We start from the raw sequence: 13,087 nt of genomic DNA on the forward strand, positions 1-13,087 counted from the left end.
ACAGGGTCTTTTTCATAAACCCCAGCTAATACCAAAGCAGTCTGAAAGAATTATTACTACTAACTTGGCTGGAATAGTTTAAATGTTGTTTATCCAGATGAGCAATATTCATTTATTTACTGTAATTTTGTTGTGTTGCCACTCTTCTAACCTAAGCTCACTGATATATAGATACAATGGAAATAAATCATTATTGAATTGGTAAAACTTTCAAAAACTAAGATGTCACTGCATACATGGTTTTTAGGTAGCTATATGAAAAAGCCATGCATTTGAAACGGGGGAAGGGATGTGTACCAAAGATGATATTTCACAATTTGAGATAAATCTATTCTACATTACACTTAAAACATTAGAGATGTGGTTGATGTGGAAATGAACGATTTATCTTGACAAATTTAAGAACTTTCATCTATGGAATTTATATCACATAGAAGTCCTGCAAGATGCTTTTCAGGAATGCAGTTCTCTGAAGCTCTAGGGAGAAAAATATTGTTTGAAGAATAGAAGCCTCTCCACCTGTTATTTTCATGAAGCTCAAACTACTTGGATGTACCCATTTGTCAACATCTTTGAGTCATTTTACAGCACTTGGTAACCATAGTAAATTCATACTCTGATAACTGATATCAGAGCAATTCTCTTTGTACATAACAGCTAAAAAAAACTTCAGGCCAAAGTTTTGTCTGATCTAATACTAGATTATCTCAAATTGGTGTAGTTTGTTTTATACGAAGGAAACTTGAAATTTCTTCTTCTTTTGGGATACTATTCTTAAACATTGTTATTGTTGGGAATAATATATTGTCATTAAACCATCTTTCTACAGATTTCATATGGAACAAACAGCTTTTGTTTTTAAATCTAGTCTCCCCTTCCCCATTTACTTCTTAAAATAATTAGTGGACCACGTTAAAAAGACAATTTCATGTATGAAAACATTCGAAGGATACGTTTAACACTAGTTAGAAATAACAATATTGAATTTTATTTATAGACATATCTGGAGACTTCAATTTGCAGTTTCAAGAAATCAGTTAGTTGAGAACTAAATACAACTAGGATGGAGTTCACAAACTAATATGTAATGTCAGATCTAGTTTCTTATAAAGACTGAATGCTGTATTTAAATATATAGTTTTCATTACAGAAAACTTGAACTGCATGTCAAACCAAAACTGATTGTGATCAAGGAACTATTGGTGTCTGCATGTTTGGACTTACTTATCGAAGTTGTTATACATTTCCCTCAAAGGCGGTAATCCTAGATATACTTCCTTGAAAATAGCAAGAGTCCAGTAGCACCTATAAGACTAACAAAATTTGTAGTACGATATGAGCTTTTGTGGGTCGAAGCTCACATTTTATCTGAAGGAGCAATGACTCATGAAAGCTCATATCCTACCACAAATTTTGTTAGCCTTACAGGTGCTACTGGACTCTTGCTATTTTCTACTGATAGACAAACATGGCTACCCAGGAAAATATGTACCATTGAAAATAAGGGATCATACTGCCAAATAAATGTGATTGGGGTTGCAACCTTCCCCATACAAATATCAAATTATGTAGCTGTAAGGAATAAGGTAGCTATAATCAACCTTATTATTCAAGATAAATCTTTCATTTTTTGTTCACTTAAAATAGTTTAGAATCACCATAGTTACTTTAAAAAGCAGAAAAAACTAATTCTTGATGCATACGTTTACTATTTGTATGACATTGTTTTTAGGTACAGAGAAGTACTTAAAAATGTGAATCTAACAACCTAGTCGTATAGTCAGTTAAAGAAAGACATATTAAGGCTACAGCCCTAAGCATATTTACTTGAAATCAATGGGAATTTACATCCAAGTAAGTCTGTTCCTGGGCTGAGAGCTTATCCATTAGATACTTGAGATGCTGAATGGCATTTGTGATATGATAGTGGTGAACAAGTTCATTTTAGTGGGATTTCATGCTTACAGTATTCAATGTTAAATTTTTCCTCCCCTTGGCAAAACGATTTGATTACATGGGTAGCAAACAAACCTACTTTACATGAATGAAAATAATTGAATTGTGATTACTTTTGTACTTTCTATAACAAAAAACGTTTTGCTTTTGAAATTTACACACTTCCATTAAAATCATAACACATTAAAAGCTGTACAAAATCCATTACTATTCTCATGAAACCACAATGATTTGGAGATTCCTGCTTCTTTGGTAGCTAGAATTTATGCATGTTACAAACTATTTTAAAGCAATCTTGGTAGATACTATAATAGTTGTTTATCTTAAAATGTGTTACCAAATATTTATTTCAAACTTCAACTTTGTGTCATTTTGCCTAATACTTTAATGAATGTTTGTTTTTTGTTAGAAACCTATGTGAACAATATAGATAAGCAATGTAGATAAGTGTATTTCAAACATCTGTTTTTGTAGTTTGATAACCAAACTCTCAAATTAAAACACAAATCAATGTCATTATGATTATTTCCAGTAGAATATTTCCAAGTAAATAGACACTATTGTATTATTTCATAAATGAAAATGCCAGTTTGTATTCAATCCTATTTTATTTTTAATATATTTTATGTTCTTATGTTAAAGATAGCAGAAAAACTGATCTACAGCAAATGATGCAGATTAATTTTTATTTTATATACTGAATAAAATATACAAGTTGGTTGTGAGTCATTTGTTCCCTTATATAGTTGTCCCATGTAAATAATCAAATATAATACAAATATTAATGATACGAGCATGTTATATGTTAGATAACATGATTAATATTCCTGTAAATTTACCAAGTTTTACATGTATACAATGAATCCAAAAGGAGGCACTAGGCTTTAATGTGTGTCCCTGCTTTCCTGGAAAGACTTCTGCACCATGAAAGAAAAATGCAACATTTTTTGTGCCACATGGCTTCATCCATCTCCCTCATGCAGTTGCTAAAAGTACATGAACCTAGCCAGGTGACAACCACTCTGCATAGGTATTGCATGAAATCAAACAGCCCTTCAAATCCAATAGCAGCACCTTGCTGAATGCCCTGCAAAGTTCAAAATTGTTTGGAAGTTTCTTTTTAAATAGGTTACAAAAGTGGCTTTGTCTTTTCCTCGCAGACTTTCAAATATATGCAGCTTAGGGTGTAAAATCTTTGCTAAAGTGAACAGTTTAAGTGTCTCCTGAAGCTTTTAGATTAAAAAAAATCCTGAAAATATTGTTGGTCTCTAAGGTTCCCTGGACTCAAATCCTGTTTTGCCTGGAAGATACTTCAAAGCAAGATGTGGTTTTAGATCTAAAAAAAAACTTTCAGGGATGATGGCCACTCCGTAGTCTTAACATGTGAACAGACACAGCGCAGAACCTGTTTTGAACATGGAAGCACCTTAAGAGCTGGAGACAGAAAAGTGCAGACTGAAGAGACAAGCTGCTAATGGAGTGTAAAGAAGATAACTGCTGTAAAAGGTCGAGAAGCCTCAGCTGCAAGCTCGTATGGAATTACATCCTCCCCCACCACGCAAACCCCACAGAAAACTCCCCACCGTCTATTGAAATAAGAGGAAGCGGGCGAGGCTAAGAGGGAGTTTACGAGCATTTCCCTCTCCCGAGCCGCTTCCTTTCTTCTGAGGCCTGTCAGGCAGCCCCCTCAGTGGGAAGCAAACCTCCTTCCAAACAAAAGACGCCCCAAAGCCCGAAATGGCGGGGCTGGGGCGGGAGAGAGAAACCGCCTTTCGCGCCACAAGGACAAGAACCGCCTCAGAGGGCCATGAATGGAGAGAAGCGGGAACAAATCAGGCAGCCGGCGGCGCCCTTACGAACCAGGCGAAGCGCGCTGGTAGGCGCAGCGCTCGGCCAATCGGGAGCCACTCTGACTACACACACACACAGCCGGGGAGGCGCATCCCCGAGCTCACGCGCGGCTTACTACGATTACTACGGCTACTCGCAGGCAGCTCGCGCTTGTTGTCGACTTGCAGGCTGGGTCTACGCGAGGAGGTTGCTTGGGCGCTTTTTTCCTCGCCCCCTCCTCCCACGCTGAGGGCTACTCGCTTAATACTCCGAGCGAAGGGTAGCAGATATGAATATATACCAGCTATAGGGGTTCCTCTTGGGGGGTAGGTGGTATAGGCTGATTTTTATCCCAGGCTGCTAATGATTACCGGGTTGGGAGGGGGCGAGGGGAAGAGTGCCTGCACGGTAAATGTGCTTCTGACACAAGGTAGGGCGAGGGAGGAAGAGTTCTGAGTCAGCTGTGGATATGTTCAAGCCGCTACAATCAGTGTCCCTGGTATGCCATAGGAAGTGAGACGCTATGCCAAAGGCAAGGTGGGGGCCGGCGGGGGAGAATAAGGAAGGGGAGGGGGAAGCCCACACCGCAGTGCTGACCAATGACATCCCCCCCCCAACATTTGCATCATGTTGCTAGTAGGTTTGGGATTAATCCCATTCTCTGAATTCCTGCAATCCCAGGCGTCCATTTTCTCCCATCCTTTCTCCCCAACCCCTCCGTCTGCCGTAGAAAAGCAAAGCTTCCTCCACGCCACCCCCCCCCCCTCCCGCACACCACTACTTATGAAACGTGTTCTCTGTACCCCAGCAGAATTCCTAAAAGCAGAGGAAATGTCCTCCATGTTGTACGAACCCAGATGCCAGGGAAACCTAGCTACAAAAATAGAGCAGAGTTCATTAGATCAGGCCTAAGGTTCCTAAACCGTACACAGCCACAGTAGTCCAGTTTTTTCTACAGCAAGCACATTAGTGACTTGCAGTTGTAGTAAAAAGTTCTATTTTGAACTCTTGATCTTAAAAACGTTTCGTAGCCCTTTCTAGTTCTCCTGCCTGATTATTTCACCCATATCAAGTGATAAATAAAACTTTTCATAGCCCATTCAAATTTAATTAGAGAAGGAATAACTTTTTCAAACTACTGCAACAATGCAAGAAATGTACATCGAATTGTATTTTACATCTAACAATACTGTATCATATAAAAATGTTACTGTTTAAACTAGTCTGGATGTCTGTTATTTTTCTACTAAATATATAACAAATTATTCTGGATGACTTTAAAAACACATTGCACTTGATTCTGAATGAAAACTTTTGCCAGTTTTCTCCCCCTTTAAATTTCCTCTTTAAAGTTCAAGGAACACAACTTTTATTGGCATAAGCTCTTCAAAAACAAAACTACCATACTCACAAGTACTTTTACACATTATAAAGGTGCATTTTAAACACAAGGTACGTATTAACTATACAATACTCAGGATGGAATATAATAATTTTAACTAGCAAACCATTACTCCAGTATTCAATAAATACCTCATCTTTACATTTAATCTCTGCCAATCCAACAAATACAATAATTTCCTTATAGAAAGGATCATAATTACCTCTGAAATAAAAAAATGTTTATATTCGTTATTGGAGATTAGCTAGTTTAAACAAAATCCTGGTATGTTTCTGTAAATAAATCCACTGTTTTCTTAAAACAATTTTAAACTATTGTTTCTATATTTTTCAAAAGAGTTTGGGCAATATGCTTATAACTTTTTGTTGTTACAGTGAATTCAATAGGACTTCTATAATTAATTATATTTAGAATTGCAATCCTAGGCTTTTCTGCAACATTACTTGATTTTTTTTAAAAAAACCTTGAATTTCAGTTTTTTCTAAATAATCTAACATCAAAGATTTTAATTAACGTACAAAACTGTTAATGTAATAAAACATTTAAAGGGATACATTAAGCTCTGCTCATATCCCACATGTGCAAATTATTCTGAAAACTAACTGCAGCCAAAAGTACAAACTTAATTATTGGTAAAACCACTAACAGAAGAACCCACATTTTAACTATTACCTCAAAGTCCTTCTCCCTTATTCACAAGAATTTATAGATAACTAATCAAGAAAAATACAAGAATGCAAAAAGATGGTAAATTGCTGAAAGATTTGTTACAAATTAGAGTTTAGTTTTGTTCTATAACATGAAAACCAAGGATTTCTGATTCTCTAATTTATCAAAGTACATTAAATGCTTCTCTTGGAAAATACATATTATTAGTCTGCTAACAATTTTGCAGTGTAATCCTGTGCAGAGTTACACCTTTCTAAGCAATTAACTTCACTGGATTCAGAGAGGGGTAACTCTGTTTAGGACTGCACTACTAGACACACAGCAGTGTTTTGTTTTGCTGTTAAATACCTTTTTGCATCCTGTTATTCTGTTGCAAATACTGTCCTGTTTTATACTTGTCAAGCATGCATTACACACTGCAGTATTTGATCATTTCTTTTGATTAAAAATACAGCTAACAAAGACATTTACTGAAATTCATTCAGAATGCTTTTTGCAGGGTAAAATTGCATGGTTTACTTGATCATTATAAAACTGAAGCTAGTGATTAAACAAAACTATTTTGCATATTTTTAGAAAAAATATAGTACATGTGGAAATTCAGCCATCAATTAAAAGTCCTTAACTGTTCTCCATATCTATTATAACATATCCCACCCCTCCCGATCTACAGCAGAATAAATGAAGCCTTTCACTGAAGTGAATTCTTAAACAAAACCTACTGGATTTCTATATATTAAATACAGTGCTGGCTTTCATTTCCGTATCCTTTCTTCATCTTCAGGCAACATTTTGTTTGCACTGGAACCAGGCTCCACACACTCTGACCCCTCCCCCCACAAACCCACCATTGTGCTCTTTCCCAATGTTGAAAATTATGAATGGTTCCTTGAACCAATTGGGGGAGGGGAGGAGAATGGGGGTCGGGAGGTGGGTGGATTCCTATGTATGCTACGGCAATCCCAGAGCTGTGTTGGCTAATCGTTCCTCTTTCTCTGGGCTAGAAACCACCATTAAGTAGATTTACAAGAAAAGGGGAAAGAACTCTCTTTGGCGGGGGGAGGAGGGGAAGAAGCAGATGTCCGGAGAAGCACGCTCTCCTCTGCCTCTGAGCACTCCCACTTTTTAATCACCCTCCAACCGGCCTCCACCCCCTTTGTCCTTCGATTCATAACGTTGCGCGCCGGAGCCGCTGCAACCGACGCTCATCAACCCGCCAGAAATATTACTATGCAGGAAGGAAGGGGGTGGGTGGGAGCTGTTTCAAGGAGACCCTCGTTTCTCCCGCCCTACCCCTCCCCGATACTCCTCGGTCTTTCTCTCGCGTGCAGCCAATTGCGAGCAAGAAAGAGCCACCGAACACGAAATTGCAGACAAAAGTGGCGGCGGTGCTCAGGGGCTTCTTTGCGGGCGGGGAGAGAATATTGCCCCCGCGATTGCACCCAGTTATTGCAACCCTCCTGCCCCGCTCAGTGACGCCGAAAACACTTTGCCAAACCCTGCCGGGGCGAGGTTGCAGAAGCGACCCTAATGAGTCACCCCCGACGCGCAGGAGGAAGGCGAATGGGTGGCCATTATAACGCACACGGCCACCTCCTGCTCCCCAGTCGCACTGCCTTTGGCGCTGCAAAACGGGGCGAGAATATCGTCTCTGCACCCCCTCCTTTTTGGGGGAGGGAGCATTGGGATAGCGGCGATGCAGGAGAGAAGCAGAGCGCACCACCCGAGCTTGTGCAGAGCGCCCGTTTGGAGCAACCAAACCCGCTGCAGAAAGTAGTAAACAGGGGGAGGGGAGAGGGACCACGCGGTCCGGGCTCCGCGCCCATCCAGCCGCCCTTTCTTAAAAACTTGTCCGGGGGCAGCCAGCGCGCCTCTCCTCCTCCCTTTGTGAGTGGAATCTGCACTCTCTAATTGAGGCGTTGGGATTCCTCACGTGAGAAGTTGATTTGTAGTTGGAACACGTGGCTCATTCAAAAAGCCGGAATATTCAAGTGATTTCCCCTCCTCCCCCTCTGAATTTTTTTTTTGAGAGGGAGGCGGTCCCTACATTCACGCATTGTAACATTTTCATACTCCGCCTGCTGTTGCCAAAGGGGCTTGGGGGCAAGACAAAAAAGTAGTTTCTTCCCCCCGTCTCTCCTCCCCTTCTTTTTTTCAACCCGCCATCGTAGTTCCAAAAGCGACGTGATTTCCCCTATCGCTTTGGATAACGTAGCCAAGACTCAGTATTCCGATTTGGTCACTGGCTTTTTTTTTTTAACTCCGGAGAGAGAGAGAGGGAGGGGGGGCGGCTGGGTGGGGGAGGGACCGACGGATACAAGCTGCAGTTGTGATTTCCCCCCCTTTTTTTCTCCCTGTGGCTTAATTTTATTTTATTCTCTGGATCCTTGGGAGGTTTTTGTTTGGTTGCAAGACGGCGTGTGCGTATATATATTTTTTTTAAAGAAGCGAAGCTCTATTTTTTAATTAAGAAGATGAACAAGCTGTACATCGGTAACCTGGGCGAAAACGTGAGCCCTCTGGACCTGGAAAGTCTTTTTAAAGAGTCCAAGATCCCCTTCACCGGTCAGTTTCTGGTGAAGACGGGCTACGCGTTCGTGGATTGCCCCGATGAGAACTGGGCTATGAAGGCCATCGAGGCACTTTCAGGTGGGTCATTCCCTCCGGCGTCTTGACTCCCCTCCCCTCATCCCCATCTTTCTGGGCGCCATCCTCTCCCTTCGGCTCAAACCCCTCGCCGGTATCGCCCCTCCACCTCCGTTGGGGCTGCTGCGTTTTAAGGCTCAGCATGCCCCGAGATCTTCCTCAAAGGATAGCTCCCCCCCCCCGCCCCTCAGGGCCGGGCCATAGGGCATATTTCAGAGGGTATGATGTGGGGGCTGCCGCCGTGACGGCCTGAGCGACCTGGGTGGCTTGCTCCCCCCCCCCTTGCAATTTATAGACACGTTGTCAGGTAACACGCAAAGTGTTGCTTTGGAGCCATTTCTCGTTTTCAGGGGCGCCACGAGGCCGAGATACTAGGAAGGTGGAGAGTGCTATCCCCCTCCTCTTAAAAATGGGGGGGGGAGAGTAAGAAGCAGCCGGTGTTTGCGGCACGGAGGAGGGGGCGAGGCGCGCAAAACAGAGAAGGGGGAGGCGCGCGCACACGCCAGGCCCAGCCAGCCACCAGGTTCATTGCGCAGGGACTCGCGGTGCTCTGCTCATACACGGGAAACTGTGGCCTGCGAAGCCAGACTGTAGCAGCATAAGGGCTTGTGGGTCCCCCCAGTTGCCCGAAACGCAGATAACGGGGGAGAGGGCACAGCAGCTGAGCGCAAACGGCGAACGCTCAGAGGCGCTTGGGACTTGTGCACCATGCTCCTCACTTGCCTGGCAGCGGGAAGGGAGAAGCTTTCAGCAGCCGGCGGAGTGTACCATCTCCGAGGCTTCCTTGGCTATATGAGGAGCCAAACTTTGGACGCTTAAATAAAAAAAAGCCAACAAAAACAAGCCCCGCTTTTCTCCTGCTCCCTGCACTTTGCCCTTTCCAGGAGAGAGGTCAAGGCCTGAAGGGCCGCGGCACGGCTGTTCCTCGGGTGTCATTTATTTCGCTTTCCCTTTGGCTCTCTCTCTCCGCACCCAGCAAGCACGTCGTCCTCTCCTCGTTTCTACATCCTGTTTTTGTGCGAAATGCCACTTGGCGGGCTGGTTGGGGGAGGCTCGCTAGGTCGGGTGATGGCGCTTGGGTCCTGGCTTCTCCAGTCTCCACCCCAGGATTGACATGGCGGGGGGGGGAGGGGTGCTGTTCGGCCCAGGGCTGGTGAGGGGGGTGCTGTTCAAGGGGGAAAGTGTGGGAAAACGCTCGTCCTTCACTGCAACCAGCAGTTCCTGTTTCCTCCTGACTAGAGATTAGAGGCCTGTTAATCTCGTCAGGGAGGCATAGGTTTGTGTGTGTGTACGTATTTTATAGGCATTTACCGTTTTTACACATCACTTTGGAAGGGAATAAAGTAACCAAACTTTCTCCTCAGGAGAGTTCCCCACTTACATTTTCAAGCGTTTCTTTTGGACCTGGCCTAAATGAAAAATCAGCTTCTTGGCTTGAGGTTTCCATTCCTGTCATGTTTCTGTTTCAGCCCTGTAACTTTGGGTGAATGACTTAACATGTTGTATTTGTGTTTTGTGTTGCATACTGTCATTAATTTAGTTTGGGAGGGGCCATAGAAGGGGGAAGGAGAACATAACTCATTCTAAAACGAATTGTATTCCTGTTTACAGGTAAAGTTGAACTGCATGGTAAACTCATAGAAGTTGAGCATTCAGTTCCCAAAAGGCAAAGGTAATTTTTGCAATTTTTGCATTGGAAATGGATGGGTGATGGTATTTAATCTGCTGTGTAGTTGATTGGGGGTTAACCCTGAGCTATTCTTAAAGCCACCCATTACTTTGTAAAACTCAGTACTTTGTAAAACTCAGTAATTTTCTTTATATTATAAAGAATGCTAACGTGGCTGTGACTATACAGAAAGTTGAACCTCTCAGAAGATAGGGCCAAATTTAAGTTTAAATCATTGTAAAGGTTTCATAGAGGGATTAATTCTTGAATAATACTTTTTTGGATAGCAGTGGGATAAGGGGAAAAAAGCATTTTAAATAGCAAGCTATAAACTTGTATGTCTGTTTGGTGTTGAATTTTACGTGAAATTGAAGAATATGGTATTTAAGTACAGGGAGTGCTATCTGACTAAATCTTGTGACTCTATGCATGTTTACTTAAGAGTTAGCCACACTGAAGTCAATGGGATTGCCTTTTGCATGGGACTGTGCATTTCATATATAGAGATATCTGCTGATATGAGAACCTAACTTCTTTCTCATGACATGACACATGTATGGCTAACTCTTGTATGTTTTGTGAAGTGACTACTGAACTGAGTAATATTGATTGTTATGAGCCCAGATGTATGTGCAGGAAGGGTGTTTTAATCTGTGCACCAAACAAAGAGATCTTTATTTCATAAACTGTTATATTATAAAGCCATCTTCTGTTGTGAGGAGGAGTGCAAACGAGTTTCGTAAATGCTTGTTTTAAAACTTTTGTTGAATACCTAGGCATGAATACTGTCTGTGAAATAGCCTTTCCTTGAAGTCTACAGCATAGATATTTAGAAGAGTTTACTGCTGATTATTGGTCATCTGATTTGGAAAATTAAAATCTACAAGGCCTGTTCAATGTCGTGATTACAGAATTGCTCTCTAGTGTCAATTATATAGGCTAATACTACTTAAGTTGTAAACTGAAATTAATCTCAAGAACATTAGAAAGTGCCTGTTTTCCTGCAGTTTAAGTTAATACCCAAGTATAAATTATTTTTATTGTAATTCAGAAACTTGTTATATTGCATCCTGATTTCATTGAACAGTATTGAAAATACAGAAGTTCTAAAATATTAAAGTTCTCACTGGTGAATTTTCAATTTTTCTATTGTGCTTTATTGCTATGAACTTCACAAAGTTTATCTGAAGGAATGCTGCATCAGGCATTTAGCTAATAAACATAATATAGGAACAAATATTTTATATGATTGATGCTCAGAGAAACAATTTTTTCTCAGTTCTTGATCATGATAAAAATAGTTCTGTTGGAGGTCAGATATATATGGCCATCAGGTTAAAAATTATATTAACTTTTTCTGATAGAGACCAATTTAAACCTAAGCTTGCAATGGCCCAGTTGCTTCCTGTTAAATACTGTATATTAGCCTGTAAATAATTTCCATGCATATGGTTTTTCAGACTAAGATTTCAAAAATTTATAGTTCTTGCATATTTTCTGTATATGTAAAGAATTGACTTTCTGGGCATTGGCCTATCCTGTATTGTTTTGTTTACCAATAAGTTACTGTCTGTAACTGCTGTGTATAATTTAAAAACAAAGCTTTTTAAAGATAGCTGTATAAATTATTAAAAAGTCATTTAGAGTTCAAGTAAGTATATCAAGATCATATTTGTACGTCACGAAATATGTGGAATAAGTAGCTGTACTGGAATTCTAGGTTAACTTTTCCTCCTCTTAAGGAGAGGGTGTGTGCAGTTGGCATAAGTGATTCTGGGCTGAACTTGGTGGGATAAATGCTACAATTAGATTTTTGAAAGTAGTTAAACAGCTTGGTTTGACAAAATAATTTCAGAGGAAACACATCATCATTTAATTATATTTATTTAAATTAGTGGATTTTTTGAAAATCTCAGAAGTGTATGAAAGTAAATAACTCTTCATTGTGTAAAGACGAAAGTTCTGATCCTTTTTGTAAGTGTTCTTCAATGGAATATTTATTTTAGAGCTGTATAGTTGTCTATTTTTGGCCCTCACTTGGTTTTATGGGATGAAGTGCCAGAGGTAGACAGAGGAGAGTTTATGCATCTCTTTGTCACATAATGGTGTTGAGAACTCTTATCAAACTAAATTTAATTCAAAAAGGACTGTCTTTAAAAACCAGCTTGATTTGTTATACAAAAGGAATTTTTAAGGCCCAACACTTTGGACTTTGATTGAAGGGGTACACACTTGGAAAAGTAACCTCACACTCACACTTGGAAAAGTAACCTTTATACCTGCTGTGAGAGGCAAGTTAGGGCTATAGTGCTCTAGAATAGGAGACTGACAAGATTTCACTGTGAATGAGAGAATTCTTAAAGGAGGGGGTTGATAAGGAGCAAATTGTTTATAAAATGGCTTTAGCCAGAATTTGATTCCTGACTTACTATGGAGATCTCAAGGGAGCACAAAAGGTATGTACAATTTTTGCATTCATAACGTCATGGTTCATAAAGAATTACTAAATACTTCACAGAAGCTTAGAGAACTTCATTCAGAACTTGGAAATAGTATTGAAACAATGCTGGCTGCTTGTCATGCTTTCCAAAAGAATGTGGAGTATTCTTAGTTATGATTACCAGTTCCATAATTTGTGTGTGTGGGGGGGAGGGGGGTGTTATGCAAAACAAGATAGTACATGCTTATTGAAAAATTGTGTGCAGTCCTTTTAGGTACTTCTTGGCTTCTTACAAGAGCAGCTGTTATCTTGTGGAGCAGTATACTTAATTGCAAACTGGTTATTCAAATAGCACTGTTGTGTGATAGTTTAGGTTGGTAGGGGGTGGGGTGGGGAGCTGATACTGGCCAGCTGGAGGCCTGCATCTTGAATCAGCCCTTAAGGATTTCATTCAGTATTCTTTAATCCTTGGGAA

General features: G+C 40.6%; 1 protein-coding gene across 2 annotated transcripts in view; it reads left to right on the top strand.

Annotated features, from left to right (window-relative positions):
• The first annotated feature begins 8,211 nt into the window (after nucleotides 1-8,211).
• The window catches only part of IGF2BP3 (insulin like growth factor 2 mRNA binding protein 3), a 104,084-nt gene continuing 99,208 nt past the window's right edge, over nucleotides 8,212-13,087 (top strand). Inside the window, exons 1-2 of one of the 2 annotated variants that reach the window (XM_054991815.1) lie at nucleotides 8,212-8,506; nucleotides 10,115-10,175. In XM_054991815.1, coding sequence (XP_054847790.1) covers nucleotides 8,332-8,506; nucleotides 10,115-10,175 — 236 coding nt within the window. In that variant the 5' untranslated portion in view covers nucleotides 8,212-8,331. Of the gene's footprint in view, nucleotides 8,507-9,488; nucleotides 9,564-10,114; nucleotides 10,176-13,087 lie in introns of those variants that run through there. The other variant, XM_054991816.1, reaches the window with a different exon arrangement.

The sequence above is a fragment of the Eublepharis macularius genome, chromosome 11, assembly GCF_028583425.1.
Source record: "Eublepharis macularius isolate TG4126 chromosome 11, MPM_Emac_v1.0, whole genome shotgun sequence".
In the NCBI taxonomy this organism is placed as follows: Eukaryota; Metazoa; Chordata; class Lepidosauria; order Squamata; family Eublepharidae; genus Eublepharis; species Eublepharis macularius.